Source organism: Colletotrichum navitas, assembly GCF_030913465.1.
Source record: "Colletotrichum navitas strain CBS 125086 chromosome Unknown LY79scaffold_77, whole genome shotgun sequence".
In the NCBI taxonomy this organism is placed as follows: domain Eukaryota; kingdom Fungi; phylum Ascomycota; class Sordariomycetes; order Glomerellales; family Glomerellaceae; genus Colletotrichum; species Colletotrichum navitas.
In genome coordinates, this window is record NW_026850623.1 from 172449 (window position 1) to 190653 (window position 18205).

Below are 18205 nucleotides of genomic sequence, written 5' to 3' on the forward strand. Positions count from 1 at the left end.
ACATGACGCACGTATACTTATCGCCTCAGACATGGATCATGCGGACATGGCTGTCGTACGGAGGAAGTGTAGTGAGCTGTACGGTTTTGATGTTGTGTATGTGTCGCACAAAGTTCATTATTAATTCACGCTGTTCTTAGAATGATGGCGTGGTTTTTTTTTAGCTTTTTTTTTAATCGGTATATGTCAAGTTTTGGGAACGGACCCGAATCTGTACTGAGCCCAGGCGAAGCTGCCCTCCTTCATAGTCCACAGCTGCCTGCCGAGGTCGTCCCCTGCGGCGCCGGCGGCGACATGAACGGGTATGAGATGGTCCATCCATGGATGGGCCTGTCTGGCGTCGGGTCGCCCGCACAGTTGAGACATCTTTCGCTGCCTTTCGTGGGCGCCGGCCTCGGCCGCCTCTTTGAGGGCATCGTCGAAGCTGACAGCGTAGGGCAACGGCTCGGGCCCGCTGCCCATGTGATGGAGATTGTGCACGGACATGCCGGCGCCGATGACGACGACGCCCTCGTCGCGGAGGGCGGAGACGGCGCGGCCGAGGCGGTAATGGGCGTCTGGATCCTCGCCGCGAAGGAGGGAGACCTGGACGAGAGGGACGCGGAGGGGGTTCTCGTCGGGGTGGAAGGCGACGTGGAAGCCGGCCCAGACGCCGTGGTCGAGGCCGCGGTGCGTGGGGGAGCAGGCGATTTCGCCGTCGGCGACGAGGAGGGCACAGACGCGGGCGGCGAGGGACGGGGAGCCGACATTGGGGTAGGTGGCGGCGTAGTAGTGCGGGGGGAACCCGGAGAAGTCGTAGATGAGGGGGGCGGAGGGGGCGGCATTGACGAGGACGGAAGTCGGGACGGGGGACTGCCAGTGGGCGGAGAAGACGACGACAGCGGCGGGTCGAAGGGAGGTGATTTCGGCGCCGATGCGTTGGAGGACCGGGTAGACCGGGTGGGACGTGTTGTACATGACGTCGGGCTGGAGAGCACAGTTTTGGTGTCTGATACATTGCGGTGGAGATGGCTCGAGGGGGGAAGGGGAGACGAGATATACTTACGCCGCCGTGGGAGAAGAAGTAGACGGGCATCCTGGGTCTCTTCATTGCGGCCGACTCTGGGTTATGAGATGTGTGGTTCTCAATGGCGGCGCTGGCCGTCGCGAGGAACGATCGGAGGACGGACGAGACAAGGTACGCCGTGAGGGCCACCAAGAGGGAGAGGAGGAACAGAGGGGTGAGGCGCGGCATAGTGGGAAAAGCTGGATGTGCTGACGCTCGAAACTTCAGATGATAGGGCTCGATGCCCGGCGATCTGGTTTGTTTTATGAGGGCGAGGACGAGGGCGGATGCGAGGATTCGAGGATTGCCTAGAGCCGATGGCCGGGGTTCGGGGTATCGGCGCGGAGCGGGCGGGATGGCGGCGGGCGATGGCACGGTAGGTGGTTGTTTTCGTTGCGCGCGGCCGGGTCCGCCGCGTCCCATATAACGTAAGGTACCAACCACCTTAGCGAACATTAGGCTATGTACAGGAGCTAAGTGCCTGGCTCGCCGCCGTGGTTCCGAATCTGATAGATGACCAGGAGTTCTTGCTCCGTGTGGAGGGGAGGCCTCCTTGGGACAGAATCCGCATGGGAAATTGCTACTGCTAAGGGAATCATGAAAGGCTGTTTGCTAGGTCGGGTACCAAGTGTCTGTGAGCCTCACTGTTGCCGTGTTTCTCCCACCAGCGGTGAAGGCATTTTGGGTAGATTGCTCTGCTGTTCATGGTGCAACATCCATTTCATGGTCGCGATCTGCAGTTATCTATAGAAGGTAGTGGTGAAATGGAAATCGAACTCGAGTCGTTTGACTCCGGTTGGTCCTTACGGTCCAGAAGCTGATTCTGTAGACAGAGAGTACGTTTTTGCGCGCCTGTAGGCAGTGCGGATCTGGTCCTGGTGTAGTGCATTGCTCGTGCAGGTCAGCTGTGAGCTTAGTGTCCGTAGTGGATTCCATTACATGAGGCAGCGGAGAGGTCGTTCTCCTCTTCAACCTAGGGTCTTGACGCGTGGTACTAGGTACTTATAAGGTAGATAGGCATCTTGGGTGACGAGAGGATGGGAGGTCGGGAGAGAAGGATGGGACCCTCACTGGTGCATTTTAGCCTTGAAGGCAGACGATGCGGCGTGTTTCCGCCCCCATACGGTTGGATGCATGCAAAGACCCAGATCCGGCGAGGCCGATGCCGTGTGCCATAAACAAAGAGACGCCAATTTTAGATGCTTGGTGGGAGCTGAGATGCAATCATGGACGAGTGACACATATGGAGCTGACGGAACAGTACTTTGCATAATAGCTGCCTATTCCCTTCTGAGTCCCAAACATATCTACCTGGGTAGGTATCGCCATATCCACTGTCTTACAGTGCAACTCGACAAAGATCGCTGAGGCCTGCTCCTTAGTTGCCATTCTACATCCAAGGACATCGTCCTCTCTCCGCCTCAACCCTGATCGATAATATTCCTCTTCTATTAACTCTTTTCGTCTGAAAAGGGAGGACGATTTTGATCAGACGAGAAGCCAGGCTGAATAACGGCACGGTACCGAGCCCGGTCCAGATATTCAGGGCCCCCAATCGGCAGGGGTGACAGAGAGAAAAGGAAAAAGAAAAACCCCAAAAACGCACCTAACAAAAGCCCTCAACTCGGCTCCCGGCTCCCGGCGCCCCGCCGTCCGAGCTTTCGCTACGCTTCCCCTGGCATCCATCTCACCCCATCCATTCATCTAATTCGCATCCAATTCCAATGCTCATCCCGCGGAGCTATCTCGCAACCCTCTTTTTCGTCCTCGCAAACCTCGAATCGCTCACCGCCGCCGACGGCCAGCACCAAGATCCGCTGCTGCACTCGGACAACCCTGTCCCCCATCCGCCCCCCGTCGCCGCCGTCGCGGACGCCGCACTCCTCCCCGCCGCCGGATCTCTCCCTCTCTCCACAGCCATGTCGTCGTCTCTCGCCCGATCGGCCCCGCTTGTGTTCCCGGCCGCCGGCAAGCACACGGCCACCGTCATCTTCGCCCACGGCCTCGGCGACACCGGCAACGGCTGGGCGAGCGCCGTCGAGAACTGGAGGCGGAGGCAGAGGCTCGACGAGGTCAAGTTCGTCCTGCCTCACGCGCCCCAGATCCCCATCACCTGCGTGAGTCTTACCTCACTCCAACCCCCCCTTCGCCCCGTTCTGTCTCACCTCGTCCCCCCCCTCTCTCTCTCCAAGGCATACGTACGAATAACGAGAGCACCGACCGAATTCTTATCACGCGGACGCTGACAACTTTCAATAGAACTGGGGCATGCGCATGCCGGGCTGGTTCGACATTGTAAGTCGCAACACGATCTTTGACCGTCACCGCCGCCAGCAAGAGTTATCGGCGGCGCCGTCGTCGTCCCCGCTGACTCTGCTCCAGAAAAAGCTCGATGGCACCGTCGAGGGCCTCCGCGAGTCCGAGGACGAGCCCGGCATCCTCGCCTCGGCCCAGTACTTCCGGTCCCTCATCCAAGCCGAGGTCGACGCGGGCATCCCCGCCGACCGCATCGTTCTCGGCGGCTTCAGCCAGGGCGGCGCCCTGTCTATCTTCGCCGGCCTGACGTGCTCGCATCGCATCGCCGGCATCGTCGGCCTGTCGTGCTGGCTGCCCTTGAGCAACAAGTTCGCCGGCCTCGTGCCCGCCGACAAGCCGAACCAGGACACGCCCCTCTTCCTGGGCCACGGCGACGCCGACCCCCTCGTCCGCCCTGAGCTCGGCGCGCTGAGCGCCGAGGCGCTGACCAAGCTGGGCTACAAGATTACGAGGAAAATTTACCCGTGAGTTCAGATCCGTCTCCCCTCCACCCTCCTTCTCTTCTTTGTATCCAATCCCCTTATGGTCGGGCTTCGATGGCAACGCGTGCTGATTCTTGGATCCCAGCGGCATGCCTCACGGCGCATGCCCCGAGGAGCTGGACGACGTCGAGGCGTTTCTGCGCGAGAGACTGCCGCCAACTCAGAAGTGAGATCGGGCTGGCGCGGTCAATGTTCCAACGTCACGCAGGAACAGATGGTCTGATATTGATAGTCCTGGACAGACGAGAATGGGGGGGGTATTTCTCGAATATAAGCTTTGCATGACGAGCAGGCGGCAAGGCATCCATAAAGAACATGCGTAAGCCAGCATCCGTTGCAAGCAATCAGCATGAAGCCACGTCGCTTTCCATGCCATGTAGTCGGTAGAGGATTACTGTGCGCCCCAAAGAGAAATATCAATCGTAGTTTTACGCAACATTAGCAGTGTTTCATTGGAAAGCATCATCCGTCGTGAGAGCCTCCAAAGATGGCTGGCAAGTCTAATCCAATTAAGAAATATATAAGCGGCAGTCCTGGTATCAGGCATTGTCTGTCATCTCTGAATAGGTATGGAAGCATCGAGCAACATCTCAATCGGTGGGATGTCCTTGCGTGCTTCTCCCACACTGCTTACCTAATGCTACTGTTGTTCAGCGCCGCTAGCGATGTGGGTGGCTGCCTCGCCCAGGGTCTTATCTTGCTGAAGTGCTGTAGCTCCCACTTAGGGGGTCCATCTGGATGCAGCTGGGAGGGTCATCTGTAGTCGCCTCCCCGAATCACAGGGCCTTCCAGTGCCATGGGCCCCTTGATGACCCCCCTCCCCCCGGCCCATGACAAGGTCCAAGCTAGCCCGAAGCCCAGTCTTTCCGCCCGTGGCCATCCGGAACCTTCCCAAGCTGCAGCTCGCATCTGCAGCAAAGCCGCAACTCTGCGCCAAAGCATCGCCGACCACCGTTTTCCCTTTTTTTTTTCTTCTCTTCTCTCCATCTCACTTTCCATCCCCCTCTCAGGCTCGGTACGCAGGTTACGCATTTCTTATTCCCTCTTTTTCTTCTTTTTGTCACTCTCCTGGGCTGAGATGATACCGATCGGTCTGGCGCACATATCACGGTAAACAAAACAAACGCTCCGCCCGGCGTAGCAACACATCGAGCAGAGCCAACAACCACACCCCCCTCCTCGCAGCGTGTTACCCCCCTCCCCATAAACAAGCTTTTGAAGGCACGTCACGAACACTGCGACACCTTTTTTCTTTTCTTTTTTCTTTTCAGCTTGCTTCAAAAGGACGAAAACGAAATATAACGCCGGCACCCGAAGCGATGGAGACCGTAACCACTCCCGGCGGCGACCGGCCCTCCACCCCGACGCCCTCCCAGCTGCCCCCCGTCCCCTCGTCGCCAGTCTACTCTCTCGCCTCGACCGCGAACCCGCTCTCCTCCTATCACCTCCCGCTCCCGCCGCCCCCGCGGCCCCTCCATGCCGTCCTCACCAAGTCCGACCTCGAGCTCTCCCAGGCCGCCTACTCCGACCTCATCCAGACCGCAAAGTCCTACCGCCTCGCTCTCGCCTCGCTGTCCAACGCCGCCTCCGCCTTCGGCTCCGCCCTCGAGTCCTGCGCCCGCCTCAAGGAGGCCCGCGCCGAGTCCCTCTCGTCCGCCTCCCAGACCGGCGCCGCCCTCTCCGCCAGCTTCACCGCCGGCGCCAAAGGCGCCTGCACCGCCGACCTGCTCCTATCCGCTTCAGGCGTCCACCACCTCATCGCGAACCACCAGCAGATCCTCTCCGAGACCGTCTACCGCGACTTCGAGGTGCCCCTGCTGCATGAGATCGACAAGTGGCGCCAGCGCGTCGAGGACGAGGAGGAGGCCTACCTGCGCGAGGTCAAGGCCCGGAACCTCGAGATCAGGCGGCTCGAGAAGGAGGGTCTGAAGCTCCACAAGCAGCGCAGGCGCGATGTCGGCAGCTTCAGGGCCCACCTCGTCGACCTGACGACCAAGCTCGACGGCCTGACGTCGCTACACGGGGACCACGCCAGGACATTGCTGCGCGAGAGTCAGGACACGAGCGGGCGCATCCTCGAGGCCTCGTGCAGCCTTGTCCGCGCCGAGGTCGACATTTTCGAGTCGCTGGCGAGGAAGGGCTGGTCTGGCGGAGGGCTGGACGAGCTGCTGGAGAAGGGCGCCGACTTGTTCGCCAGCGACGAGGTCGGCGAGTACCCCGGGCTCGGCGCCAGCGCCGGCGGGTCCGCCGAGTCCGCGAAGCTGTTCAGCATTCTGCCGCCCAAGAGCATCCTCGCGGATGCGGCGTCGGATGTCACACGCCACGGGGGCCACCATCGGGGCGACAGCCTCCTGAGCGACCCGGACCGATACCAGAGCCTCACCGCCGCCGCCGCCGCCAACGCCACCGCATCGTCGGGGCTGGGGGACGACAATGACGCGGACAGCATCTTCTCCGAAACCAATTTCAACAGGTCCAGGGGCGTGCGGCCCTTCTCGCCCCAGCCTATCAGGCGGCATGCTACCGACGTCACGTTCGATAGCCTGGGCGTCGGGCTGGGCGAGGACGCGCGGGGGGGCGACAGGGCGGCCGAGGAGACGCGGCACGACGTGCTTCGCGAGGAAGAGGAGGCCGAGACGCACGATCAGACCGACTTCAAGAGCCCCTGGGAGGAAGAAGCGCAGCGCGGACAAGGGGGAGTACACGGAGGCGAGCCCGGCGACGCCGAGGTCGTGGAGGACGCGGACGCCGCGAACGGGGCGGCGGAGAGGGGAAGGCCGGGGAGGCGGTGGAGCGTGAATGAAGAAGCGGACGGCGCATAGTTTTGTGTTTTTTTCTTCTCTTCCTTTCCTTCTTTCTCTTTTCTTGGGGGTTTTTTTTCCCTCCGTCTTTCTTGATGTCTCTTTTTGGTTTCAGCAACGGCGGCGGCGGCGAAAATTCATGATTAGTCTTTGTTATACCCACCCCAATTTAGAGGCGTTTCTATGGACGAGGGGACGCAACAAATCTCCCTCCCTTTCCTCTCTCGGCGCTCACGCGCGCTCGAGCTGCATAGTCTTACAATTCGTTCATGAAAGGAACCCCCCCCCTCCCCCCCCCTTTTTTTTTCTTTCTCTCTCCTTTGCTCTCTTCTGCGTCCCCGACACTTCTGCGTCTGATGTTAAACAACCGCCGCCGGCCCCCCACTCGGCGTCTATGAAAAATGAAGTAGTATGCGTGTGGTATTCGTACGGACATAATAAAATAAAGCGCTTTTCCCCTCCAAACGCCTATTCCGATCGATCCCCAGAAAAAAAAACCCCCTTGACTACAAAACGAAACAAAAGGCCTGGGTTACAAGCTCTTTTTGTCCTAGTCGTCCTTGTCGGCGCTCAGGATCTCGCCCCCAAACAGCCCAAAGGTCGCGTCCAGCCACCAGATGATCTTCCAGTACAGGCTGGCGCGGTTCCAGTCAAAGTCGCCGTTGTCGGTGCGCGGGACCTCGTTGCCGATCATGGAGCCGCTGAACCACTTGAGAAAGGGCACCATGTTGACGAGCCGTTGGGTGTAGCTCTGCTGCGGCAGCAGCGCCTGCTCGGCGGGGAGGAGCTTGGCCCTGCGCGCCGTGGGGATGCGCCGGCAGAACAGGCTGTCTTCGACCTGCATCAGGGCCGGCTGCGACTCGGTGACAGTCGCCGACGAGCTGGTCATGTTCGAGATGGTGGCCGTATCGATCGTGTTGGAGGAAGTGAGGGACGTCGGCGGCGAGAGGTCGCTCATGGAGCGCTGATTGGGGAGGGAGAAGGGGTTGCCCCCGCCGCTCTTGCTGGCCGTGCGGTGGTGCTTGCCGCGCGGCGTTCTGTGGTTGCCAAAGCTGCCTGCCGGGACGGACTGCGAGCGGCCGTAGTCCTCATTGGCGGCGACGAGGGAGTCGACGTCTGGGATGGGCTCGTCGCGAGCGGGAGGGTGGCCGTGGTACGGCTCGGCGTAGACAAGGTAGCCCAACACACGCTGGGGACTGGCGTAGACCGCGGCGTCGGCAGCATCCGCCGACTCGAACGTGACCTTGACCCAGTGGTCGCCTCCATCGGCGCGGTTGACCTTTGCACGCTCCTCACCCGTAAGGCCTCTGCGGCGGGTGAAGGCAGGGTCGCGCAGCTCTGACTTGTAGCGGCGCTGCTCGAGGGGCGGCTCGCGAGGGTAGTCCTCGCAGATGAGCCCGGCGAGCTGCTCGTAGTGCGAGATGGCGGCGTACTGCTGCGACGGCGACCGGTAGCCGCGTAGGATGACCTCGGTGGGAACGTGGCGGGTGACCCGGGGCTCGGCGGCCGCGGGCGTGTCGTCGGCCGCGGAGGCCAGGAGGGGCGCCTGGGCGAGGCCCGAGGTCTTGCGCTGCGGGGCGGCGCCGGTGCCGGCAGAGTTCGGGCCGGCGCCCGTGTTCGTCGAGGCGGCCATGTTGTTATTGTTATTGCTGTTGGTGGCATGAGAGGAGATCCAGTCGCCAAAGATCTTGTCGGCGGCCGCTACCGTCGGGTTCTCGCGGCGGCCGGCGGGGGTTCCTGTCCGTGAACGCGATCGGCGCGTCGATTTGCCAAAGGATCCTGTCTCGGCGACGCCGCGGCGATTTCTCACGCCGGAAAGGCCTTCCTGTCTACAAAAAGAGGTCGAGGTCAGCAGGGATGTCATTTGCATGGATGCGAATAGACCTCGGTTCCGAATCGCGGAGGAAAGGAGACGTGAAGAAAACGTACTGTGGGAAAACCATGGCGTAGGGCCTCTTGACACCATCATCGCCAATGTATAGTTCCTCGTCGGGAACGTTGTGGAGGATAAGAGGAGCCATTGTGGCGTCGGTATTGGGAGTCCGCTGCCTTGAGGGGACACACAGCCAGCTGCCCGGTGGAGGTCGAGGAGAAGCTTGTTCGGGATGTTTCTATCGGACACGGCGCGCACAATCGCACTGTATTTTCTGCACGATGCAGTAAAGAAAAGTCGAGAAAACGAGCGTCTGTGTAGTAGCCGCCGAAGTGCTGTTATGCCTTTGGCGCGCAGAGGGAAGGGACAAAGAAATACCTTTGACCGTGTCAGATGGCATTCCACATAGCAGCGCCATTGGCGATGATTTTCTGATGCGAAAAGGCCGTGACCCAGCAACGGCGGAATATCTGGGTTGCCGGTCTCCGGGCATCCTTAGCTTCGTGGAGGTACCTACCCATGCCCTGGACAGCATGTCCGTGCGCCCGGGACACTGTGGGTCGAAACATATGGGATTGCTTACCTCAGCTTCCCAGCCGACTTTGACCTCAATCGTTATGTCCAGATGCTGAGGCGGATGTTCGATCACTTGAGACAGCACCATATAGTATGATCAACATCATCTAGTGCCCAATAAGATATTTCAAAACTTCTCGGAGACTCGCCTTCGAGTTATTGGTGCTATTATGCCACAGGTTGCTTCCCAGTGTTGTGAACACTAAAGCGCTGTATATTCTGTCCCATCCACGGACATGAACAAGTATAATTTGTGAAATTGCCTTCAGAGACCCCTATGCAGTTAATTCAATAATGTTAAAATAGGTCTATAATTAATCATAATCAAGACGTCTGCTAAACCACCGAGATCTCAATACTGACTCGAGAGAACCGATGCTGCATATTACCAAGTGTCAGGGAACTTAGGTGGTGTACTAAGCCCGTCCATAGACCGTTCAGGCAAATGCCCAAAAGATCAACCAATGTTGGCACTTCGTGCCAGCATTGCACCACACATACACTTATTAAGGAAAACCCCACTTATTCCCTTACACCAAGGTTCTCCATAATAGCATCTTCTAACAACAGATGGGGTTGTGTTGAGTATAGAGTATCTGTGATAAATCACATAGTTGCTTAGTATCGAAATACACTTGCTTAAAAGAATGTGGCATCATTCATTGGTTGATACCTTGTCTATTTGCATGATGCTGTGTCAATTAAAGGGCATGTGACAAATCGCTTTCGTAGGCTTAGCACTGTTGATTAGCACTGGTTTAAAGATTGTAGTTATTGTTTCTGATTTAAATTGAAGTAAATTTATAATAATTCAAAAACCGTTGAGCATCACGTTTCTTATATACAAGCATGTTCTGTTATTCTGCAAAAGAGGCATTTCCTTTGAGGAATGTATCACAATCTAGGTATTCAAGATAGATTTAGCACGTTCCTCGGGGAGAACCCGCAACTGAGCAATTTAGAAATCCCAGTGCTAGAAGAAAACGAACGAAGAAAAAGAACGAGCGACTGGAAAGAGGTGAAACTTCGACGGACTAAATTGGGAAGTACCTTCCTCCTCCAACCCGCCGTACGCACCAGGCAGACGAACTCCTTCCTCCCCGCCTTACCCTTATCCTACCCCTCGCGACTCGACACCTCCAAAAACACTTCAGTCACTCAAATCGTCCTGTCCGGACGTATAGTGTTTTCACCCCCGCATCGAAACTTGCCAAGCCGGCTCTTGTCTCTTTGGCAGTAATCACCATGTTTTACAGCCATGAGAGTTAGTCGGACCCCTTTGAAAGCTCACGGCCATGCAGCGCATCTCTAACATCTTGACAGTTCTCAACAGTCGCCAGTTCGGTGTTGCCACCATATGGTTAGTTGAGCCTCCATTTCTTAAAAGTGAGCAACGCTCATGTTCATCTTCAGGGTTGTCGCGACCGTTGGCCCACGCGGCGGCGGCAAACGCAAGATATCCCGAAAAGCAATCGAGGAGGTGGACATTCGAAAGGCTTGCGAGAAGATAATCGAGCCTGGAGCCCCCATCTCTTTACGTCTTCAGAGCAACCTACTCTTCGGCGTCTCACGAGTCTACTCATCGAAGTGTAATTACATGCTCAATGACGCCGAGAAGGTGCAGACCTTGATGAAGACCTTCTTCCGACTCATCGCCAACAATGAGACCGTCCCAAACGCTGGAAGAGCAAGGTAAAGTTCCCATCTGGGCTCTTCTCGGGCGTGCTGCTAACTGTGAAGATAGACGTGACCAGATCACACTTGGCGACGACCCAGGCTTTATTCCTACCAGTGTCATTCCGCATTTCACCATTGACGATGACGGTAATCCATGCTTCATTTCAGGAAGCCGCTCCTCATCGGGAGAGAAGAACAAGTCACAGTCGCAGCTCAGTCCCTTCCCCGATCCCATCGATTTCACTGGAGGTCGAGAAAATTCGGTTCTGCATCTCGATATCTCCCAGTCCTTTGAGGCTTTCAACTACCCATTGCCATCCCCATTTGCACGCTCCTCTTCCGCACAAAACACGTTCCTTCCTCGAAACAGAGAGGATTTGGAACTCGACATGAATGCGGACCCGTTCGATGCGATGAATGACCTTGAGAATTTCGGCGGCGTGGAACTGGAAATCGATGAAAATGGAGCTGTCATTGTGGATGAAGATGACCTCGAGCTGCCAGCCCTTGAAAGAGCCAATATGGGTTATGCCGAAGAGCTACCCCAGAATGAGGCGAATCCTAATCAGCAGCCGATTGTTCATGATTCCGAAGGCAATGTGCCTATGATGGGCAGCGACCCTATCTTCCAACCAGAGGATGATGCCCTTCAACTATCCGAGTCACCCAAAGGAGATCAGCGTGATCAGGCAGCTGCTCCGTCCAGGAAACGTCGACGGGTTATGAAACTTGACAACGAGGGTACTACGATCTCACGCACAGTCCTCAAGAGTTGGCAAGAGCAGTATGTTGAAAATGCGGAAAGAGCCACCCGTAAGCGGAAGGGGGTCACACAAAGCCAAGCTCGAAGTAATGCGTACTTCCTCACTCTCGGCCAGGGAATCGGAGGCATAGGCCGGAGCACAGGCATTCCTGGAACCGACTTCCCTCTTGCAGATATTTTCGCCGGCTCTGGTCTTCGCGACATAATCTACGGCCCGCCCAGCGCGCCACAAGAGGACGTGCAAACACCGTCTCCCCAAGGACGCCGGCGAAGAGCAAACGAGGCTTTTGGCGAAGCGGGTAGTGGAAGCGAAGACCGCAACGTGCGCCCGCGAGTTGACGAGACACCACGTCCAGGTGGCTCTATGGACGATGATGGAGGAGCCTTTGACATGATGTTTGGGGAAGAGACAATGCCGGAGATGGGAATGGAGGCTGCGCAGCCCATGGATGAGCATCAATCGTCCTCTATGATGCCCTGGAACCGGACACCGTCAGTGGGCCGCGCCTCCTCGGTCATCAGCCACAGTGCGCGGCGTCATGAGCAGGTCAACCGCCAAAAGTCTACTAGTATCCGCGGAAGCAGCATTCCTCCGTTCGAGCCGCTTCATAGCGCGCCGGGAAGCGACTGGGGCATAGCCTCCGTTGATAAGCTCGGCTCGCAGAACCCGAGACCAGAGGACTCAAACCCCGCCGGTTTCGCCGCCAACGCCGAGCAGGAAGGCAACAGCGACTCGCAGTGGATGCGGTCCACTCTGGACACAGCAAGCGAGGAGTTCTTGCAATGGGTAGAGGAGGAGGCCAAGAAGACTGGCCAGGTGAAGGTGGGAGACGACAAGGAGAATCGGCGTTGGGTCGAGTTTGAGGAGCTCATTGAGCCGGCGAAGCAGAACCACGTCGTCGCGGCCCAGGCCTTCCACCACGTTCTTTCACTTGCGACGAAGAACGCCATCTCTGTCGAGCAGCAGGTCGACAACATGCAACCGTTCGGCCCTATCCGGATCGGCCTCGACATGACGGCGCATCTCGAGAACCAAGAAGAGTAAGAGGGAGCGCCGTGTTTTTGAAGGAGCATCTCCGCAAGACATTTATCAGTCCAAGAAAATCCGGGTGTATTTTGCTTTGCGGTTTCTGGAGAGGCGAGGCGGGGGCGAGAGAGCGTTTTGACATTTGCGGAGTGGAATTCTTTTTCTTCGACATGGTATTACGACTGCGTTTGACATTCGGCGATTCCAAGGCAGCGAATTCTGCAAGGTTACTGGGCGGGCGATTTCTTTCTTCGAGAATGGACTGGGAATGGATTTGAGAAGACAACAATTGCTATTTCCCGGAAGATGGGAGCGCCTAGTTAGACTTGCTACACTACAGACCTTGCAGATTAGCTACATTCACAACAAGACATCATCTCATTTGAAAAAGAAAGGGTTTGTTGCCATTGGCAAGTCATCATCTTCATTACTTCGTACATATAGGTGAAACGCTACCAAAACATCTACTCGTAGACATCATCCTCGTCGCCAACGCCCTCCCGGTCCTCGAACTTCATGTACTGGGTGTCGGGATCGTCTGCAACAGGGCTCACGACTTTCGCCCAGGCCTGCCGCACCGGCTCGAGAGCCGTATCACTAAAAGCAAGATCAAGCGGTAGGCTTGGGAGAACGTCCGAGGCGTCCTCAGAGGCTGAGGAAGCGGCCTTGGCTTGCTCGTATGCCACTTTGTAGATGACATGTGGTTGGCTCTCGCCATCGCCGAGAGCAGACAACAAGGACGCCGAAGCCTTTTCCAAGGCTTCGGCCGAGTTGGCAGTCTTTGGTGTGACGAAGTAGAGTACGCCTGGAACAATGACAGAGTCAGTCATATGAAAAATGACGAATGATGCCAGTCAGAGTGTGAGAAGAAGGGTGTACATCAGTTTGTCAGAGGAATTGTCGTCAAAGCAAGGCTCAGACAATGTAGATAAGAATTTTACTGAAATCATCATGTACAAGAGGAAGAGACATGGGAATGAGGAAAACATGGCAAACTTACTCTGTCCAGATGGGCATTCGCCCGTCTCGCTCGAGTGAGCAAAGACGTAGATGGGGTATGGAAAGGTGACGTCCTGGATGGAGCCTGCCGGGATGGCGATGACAGCAACGGCTGGCGTGGGCGCTCCCTCGACGCGAGTCTCGAAGAGAGACGAAAGCGGCGAGTTGACGACAGCTATCGTTCTGCTCACACGCTGGCTGTCAGAGGCGACATCTTCGGCGCCACGAACCAGCGCACGGGATTTCACCGTAATATCGCTGGTCAAGTCGACCTCGAAGCGGGCGCCGTCTTCCTGCACGTCAAGTGGGCGTGTGGCTCTCACACCAGTGCCCAGCATGTAGACTGCGCCGCCAACGGCACATGCGCGGCAGCCGACCTGCGCGATCTCAGAGAGGCCGCCCCATTTGGGATACACCGCCGCGAAACCCGGTCCAAAGGCACCCATTGACGAGAGGTGCCTGTGGATGGCCGCCAAGCCGTCCTTGGTTGAGATCCTCCCGTCTAGGCTCAGCGTCAAGGTGACGATGTAGGTCTGCAGTGCAGCATCCAGCTTAAAGTCTGAGGCCAAGAACTCCGACAGAGGCTTGTCGGCGTGTGGAGTCCAAGTACCTCGCTGCTCCTCCGAGTTGTAGTCCAAGACAAACTTCAAGAACTTCATAAGCGACCGCTTCGCCTTCGCGGAGATGGCAGTAGTCGAGAAGACGGCCTCACGGCTCGAGGGGATCGGCACGATTGTGGCTCTCCCGTCTTCGGATCCACTGGAGGGGGTATAGATGAAGAAAGACCCCACGGCGAGGAATTCGATCTGCCGAAACGCACGCGAGGACACCAGCTGCTTGACCAGCTCGGAGCGGGTGTGTATGATCTGCGGCGCGAGGGCGAGAGAGTAGGCTCTCGGAAAGGAGAGCGAAGGCCCAGAGCCGTCCGCGACCTCGGGCTTGCTCACGGTCGCGGACGAGAAAGCACGCGCGGGGCCGACGTCGTCAGCGTCAGCATGCGTTGCAGCCCATTCCTCGATCTCTTGCAGACCAAAGGCAGCTTCGGGACCGCCGTAATATTCGTTGGGGTCGAGATGCAGGATTTGCTTTCCGGACCGCGAGAGCGCTCTTTTTTACGGCCGGAGAGGGCTGCGTCAGTCAGATCGAGGCTTTTCTGGGAAAACAACGATGCCGGACGTCGAGGGAGAAGTGCAAAGATGCAATACAAGGAAGAGGGGTAGAAAAAAGAGCTTACAAGGCTAGCAGCGACTGCTGCAGGCCAGTGCCGTGGAGTATGACATCCCACGTCTGCTCGGCCAGCGACTCCATGGCAATGGAGGAGAAGGAAGGTTCAGAAGGAGGAGGAAACCGAGGAGAAAATTTGCGAAGAAGCTTTCAGGTGAGGTTAGAAAAAGAGAGAAGATTGACGATCGGGTCCACGGTGGGGACAACGGAAGCTAATGTGTGCGAACATCACTACGGACACTGTGCATCCGACACTGTCCGCGCTTCGTCTAAAAATTTCAGCGCTCGCTAGCGCGGCGCCTTTTTCTCTCCTCCTTTTCTTCACCATCCGCCCGGTAACCCAGCCGCGAGTCACATTCGGTAGATTCGTGGTTCATGAGGGCCTTTCATTAGGCTTCCTCGTCGCCGGGCGGTAGAAGGAATATTTCCCTAGTATCTACTGCCTTGGAATCAAGTCTGAAAAGGTGGCTCGAATTGTGGAATACATATCTTGACCGCGAAGCGGCAGCACCAGCAACAGCAACATGACTATGACTTGTCTATTTGTGCAACTGTGCCTCGTTTCCCGAATGGAAAATGCAACGAAACCCTGTTTGCTAAGCTGATCCGATTGTTCCGAGAGCACGTCAAACGGTCTTTGTCGTAGCTGATGGTTCTATACCCAGCCAAGTCTTTCTCAACCCGAGGCGAAGCAAGCGGACTGTACTGCCCTCCCAATATTCACCTCACTCGTTCCCCGTTATTCTTGCAGTGCTAAGCCGTAATCATATATCAGACGCCGCCTGGCCATGAGCGGTTAGATGCATATGTTCATGCCGTCGACAAGCCGTTGTGGTATCACCATCGCATCTCTTCATCGCATTACGAAAACCCCATCAGTTGTCGGAGTCGGGTTCTCCAGTGCCGACCTCCTTAGTCTGATCCGGTAGCTCTACTGCCATAGCAACATGTTTGCCAACGGCACATCCTTTGCTCATATCCTTTTCGGCGTTGCAGCAGCTGAGGATGCGCAGAGCGCTGGGCTTGGCCGTGAACTCGTGGGCCGCCGTCTCCAAGGGATCGAACCAGATGAAGCCGTCCTTCTCGCACTCAATCAACCAACGACCTATCGGTATTGGGACTTCTGTCAGAACTTCTCCATTCCAGCGGAAACACCAAAAAAACAACTTGATGGGATATTCTTTGTGACCGACCTGTGTGGTAGGAGCATGATTTGCTCAGGTTCTTATTCTCCTCGTACGGCTTCTCGCACATCCTGCATAGCTTGATGGTACGCTTGATGGTCTTGGCCGCTTGGCTCGAGCCCTGAGACACCTCGGACGACGCGCGGGTGGACGAACGACTGCTGCGCCGGGTTGCGACGGCTTCGGCCTCCTGGCTCTTCTTCTCGTCGAGGTAGTTGAGGACGCCTTCGACGTGGTTGCGGGTTGTCGCATGGCCGCAGACGGCGACGAGGATCTGGAAGAGCTCCTCCTTCGAAGCCTCTCCAAGTCGAGCGTTGATGGCGGCCATGGTTAGGAGGCAATTGATTTTATTTCTCCTTTTATTTCTCCCCCTTTTTTTTTTTTTTTTTTTTTTTTTTTTTTTTGCCTCTGAAGTAGGGATCGTTGACGAGGAAAGCTGTAAGTGGGCTGTTTCGTGTTTGCAATGTGCCACGCAATGTTGTGTGGGAGGTGAGGCCCATGCTGGCCAGTCTGAAAGAAGAGAATTGTTGTTGATGAGCTCATGTAGGTATGCGCCTGTCTTCTCACGCTTTTTGCACCATGTGTGGCCTGATGAATCAAAGGCGGGCAGGCCAATGCTCACGAAAGAGATCTCCGTTTGCCATCCAGGGATTGGGTTGCAGTGCTAAAAGGAGAAATGCCAGAGGAAACAACTATCCCCCCTCCAAAACTTTCTTTGAATTGTGTCTTTCCTTCCTTGGTGGGTATCATTATCTTCATGCCATGGCGTTCCTAAACTGCTCCCATCTCTGCTCTGCGACACCAACGAACTCCCGAATGAGTTGTGGCTGCAGCACTGTGCCTCCGTGCTTCGATATCGACAGCAGCTTGGTCTCCCCCTCGCTTCTGTCCACCACCGCCGTAACCTCCTCCTCGCAGAGACTCTCCTCCAACCTGTCAGGGTCGATCAGTGTCCAGAACTTGCCACCAGCGGGACGATCCGCCGTCTCCTTTCCTGTGAAAACGCCGGCCGTGCAGGCGACAGGGAAGCCGTGCAGCGTCAAGGGCTTGGGCTCGTCGCGTGAGCAGATGACCATCTCGCGATCGGGGTCCCAGCGGGCGATGGGGATGGTTGTATCTCGCAGCGCAGCAAGGATAGCGGCCCAGGCAACGTCGAACGGGTTGCCGTCGAAAGAGATGAAGAAGATGTCGATGTAGAGGACCCAGTATGCCATGATGACCCTTTCGCCCTCGGCCTTCTCCTCGTCGTCGTCCATCATGTCGTCATCGTCCTCGGCCTCAGCATCCTCGGCTGGACGAGTGTACCATATTCTCAGATCCTCGGGGTCGACGAGTCTGGAAGAGTGCAGCAGCGAGTACACTCTCGTGCTCAAAGTCTGGGCGAGGTTTGTAGGAGGTACGCCAGGAAGGAACTGCGGCGCGCAGCCGGTGGCGAGCTCGATGTTAGGGACGAGTAAGTCGTAGTCTTTCAGCTCGGAGCTGGGTTTGGTCTCGTCGATGTTGGCGGCGGTACGGAAGTTGGGGATGTCGGAGGCGAGGATGGTCTCGGCGCGTACGCCACAGATGGCGGTGGTGTCACCGGTTCGGACTACGGCGCTGCCGTTGGCATGAGTCAAGCTAGAGGTGTTGATGTTGGGAATGCGGGCTTCGTTGGGCGCGCGGCCGTTGCTTCTCGCGGCGTTGGCGGGCGCAGGGGGCTGAAGGTTTGCGAGAAGGAAAGGGTGGGGGGAGAGCTTTGCGAACGTGTCGCGCGGAAGGCCCTTTGAAGAGGCCATAGCAGTCGAGTATGTCTGGTTAATGTGAAGGTCAAATTTTGTCTCAATTGAGGCGTGAGTCGCTTGCTTGAGACAGGACCAAGGTGGGATGAAGTGAGAGCTGGAAATTTTGGGACGAGTCGGGAGGTCGGCGTTAGTGGCTCCGGTGGGGTCAAAGCCGCCGGGCGGTGAAGGGAGTGACCACCGGCAACGTAATAACACACCGAATTTGGCAACCCATCTGTCGGCTCCGGCCACAACCCCACGGGCCGCCGATGTGCAGGTCGCCCTTGCACGCGAACCTTTTTCTCCCCTAAATGGAGCTGCTCATGACTATTCCTCTCATTCGCCCTATCAAATACCTTGCCACATAGTCCATGCAAAAGGACGTTCCTCCATGTGCACCTGGAGATGGTTTCGCAATGCAAACGCCCTTTTGTATTTCTTGGGATAGAGGGTGTATGGGTACTTGGCGGAATGTTTT

The 18205-nt window shown here is 56.9% G+C and overlaps 8 protein-coding genes across 8 annotated transcripts; 3 read left to right on the plus strand and 5 right to left on the minus strand.

The window, feature by feature from the left end:
* Nucleotides 1-186: 186 nt before the first annotated feature.
* On the minus strand, nt 187-1234 carry LY79DRAFT_673037 (Extradiol ring-cleavage dioxygenase, class III enzyme, subunit B; the record flags this gene model as incomplete). The annotated part of the gene is made up of 2 exons (XM_060564118.1): nt 187-966; nt 1046-1234. The coding sequence occupies 2 exons, from the start codon at nt 1232-1234 to the stop codon at nt 187-189; spliced, it is 969 nt and encodes a 322-aa protein (XP_060409877.1).
* A 1089-nt stretch (nt 1235-2323) lies between these two features.
* Nucleotides 2324-4398, plus strand: LY79DRAFT_566351 (Phospholipase/Carboxylesterase-domain-containing protein). Its single transcript, XM_060558811.1, has 4 exons — nt 2324-3162; nt 3305-3340; nt 3428-3825; nt 3929-4398. The coding sequence occupies exons 1-4, from the start codon at nt 2770-2772 to the stop codon at nt 4011-4013; spliced, it is 912 nt and encodes a 303-aa protein (XP_060409878.1). The 5' UTR covers nt 2324-2769; the 3' UTR covers nt 4014-4398.
* A 370-nt stretch (nt 4399-4768) lies between these two features.
* LY79DRAFT_566356 (uncharacterized protein) lies at nt 4769-6963 on the plus strand. Its single transcript, XM_060558812.1, has one exon. It carries the CDS (start codon nt 5163-5165, stop codon nt 6663-6665), a length of 1503 nt encoding a protein of 500 aa, XP_060409879.1. The 5' UTR covers nt 4769-5162; the 3' UTR covers nt 6666-6963.
* LY79DRAFT_566358 (uncharacterized protein) lies at nt 6928-8994 on the minus strand. Its single transcript, XM_060558813.1, has 2 exons — nt 8574-8994; nt 6928-8473 (listed from the first exon to the last, which is right to left on the minus strand). The coding sequence occupies exons 1-2, from the start codon at nt 8663-8665 to the stop codon at nt 7195-7197; spliced, it is 1371 nt and encodes a 456-aa protein (XP_060409880.1). The 5' UTR covers nt 8666-8994; the 3' UTR covers nt 6928-7194.
* A 1344-nt stretch (nt 8995-10338) lies between these two features.
* LY79DRAFT_706569 (Rec8 like protein-domain-containing protein) lies at nt 10339-12578 on the plus strand (the record flags this gene model as incomplete). Its single annotated transcript, XM_060565031.1, has 4 exons — nt 10339-10357; nt 10417-10453; nt 10507-10785; nt 10838-12578. 4 exons carry the CDS (start codon nt 10339-10341, stop codon nt 12576-12578), a joined length of 2076 nt encoding a protein of 691 aa, XP_060409881.1.
* Nucleotides 12579-12902: 324 nt separating this feature from the next.
* Nucleotides 12903-14952, minus strand: LY79DRAFT_566360 (rab protein geranylgeranyltransferase component A). Its single transcript, XM_060558814.1, has 3 exons — nt 14794-14952; nt 13561-14666; nt 12903-13365 (listed from the first exon to the last, which is right to left on the minus strand). Exons 1-3 carry the CDS (start codon nt 14865-14867, stop codon nt 13025-13027), a joined length of 1521 nt encoding a protein of 506 aa, XP_060409882.1. The 5' UTR covers nt 14868-14952; the 3' UTR covers nt 12903-13024.
* Nucleotides 14953-15658: 706 nt separating this feature from the next.
* On the minus strand, nt 15659-16295 carry LY79DRAFT_524062 (uncharacterized protein; the record flags this gene model as incomplete). The annotated part of the gene is made up of 2 exons (XM_060555591.1): nt 15659-15888; nt 15977-16295. 2 exons carry the CDS (start codon nt 16293-16295, stop codon nt 15659-15661), a joined length of 549 nt encoding a protein of 182 aa, XP_060409883.1.
* Nucleotides 16296-16343: 48 nt separating this feature from the next.
* Nucleotides 16344-17821, minus strand: LY79DRAFT_566368 (exosome complex exonuclease RRP43). The gene has a single exon (XM_060558815.1). The coding sequence runs from the start codon at nt 17740-17742 to the stop codon at nt 16723-16725; it is 1020 nt and encodes a 339-aa protein (XP_060409884.1). The 5' UTR covers nt 17743-17821; the 3' UTR covers nt 16344-16722.
* Nucleotides 17822-18205: the final 384 nt, after the last annotated feature.

What these genes read in the sequence shown, in the direction of transcription:
- LY79DRAFT_566358 (XM_060558813.1), bottom strand. Translation starts at nt 8,665, where the DNA reads ATGGCTCCTCTTATCCTCCACAACGTTCCCGACGAGGAACTATACATT. An exon ending in TACGCCATGGTTTTCCCACA is followed by an intron (nt 8,474 to 8,573) that starts GTACGTTTTCTT and finishes CTCTTTTTGTAG; the next exon opens with ACAGGAAGGCCTTTCCGGCG.
- LY79DRAFT_566368 (XM_060558815.1), bottom strand. Translation starts at nt 17,742, where the DNA reads ATGGCCTCTTCAAAGGGCCTTCCGCGCGACACGTTCGCAAAGCTCTCC.
- LY79DRAFT_566360 (XM_060558814.1), bottom strand. Translation starts at nt 14,867, where the DNA reads ATGGAGTCGCTGGCCGAGCAGACGTGGGATGTCATACTCCACGGCACT. An exon ending in CAGCAGTCGCTGCTAGCCTT is followed by an intron (nt 14,667 to 14,793) that starts GTAAGCTCTTTT and finishes GCCGTAAAAAAG; the next exon opens with AGCGCTCTCGCGGTCCGGAA. An exon ending in CGAATGCCCATCTGGACAGA is followed by an intron (nt 13,366 to 13,560) that starts GTAAGTTTGCCA and finishes TCATTGTTCCAG; the next exon opens with GCGTACTCTACTTCGTCACA.
- LY79DRAFT_566356 (XM_060558812.1), top strand. Translation starts at nt 5,163, where the DNA reads ATGGAGACCGTAACCACTCCCGGCGGCGACCGGCCCTCCACCCCGACG.
- LY79DRAFT_566351 (XM_060558811.1), top strand. Translation starts at nt 2,770, where the DNA reads ATGCTCATCCCGCGGAGCTATCTCGCAACCCTCTTTTTCGTCCTCGCA. An exon ending in CCCAGATCCCCATCACCTGC is followed by an intron (nt 3,163 to 3,304) that starts GTGAGTCTTACC and finishes AACTTTCAATAG; the next exon opens with AACTGGGGCATGCGCATGCC. An exon ending in TGCCGGGCTGGTTCGACATT is followed by an intron (nt 3,341 to 3,427) that starts GTAAGTCGCAAC and finishes ACTCTGCTCCAG; the next exon opens with AAAAAGCTCGATGGCACCGT.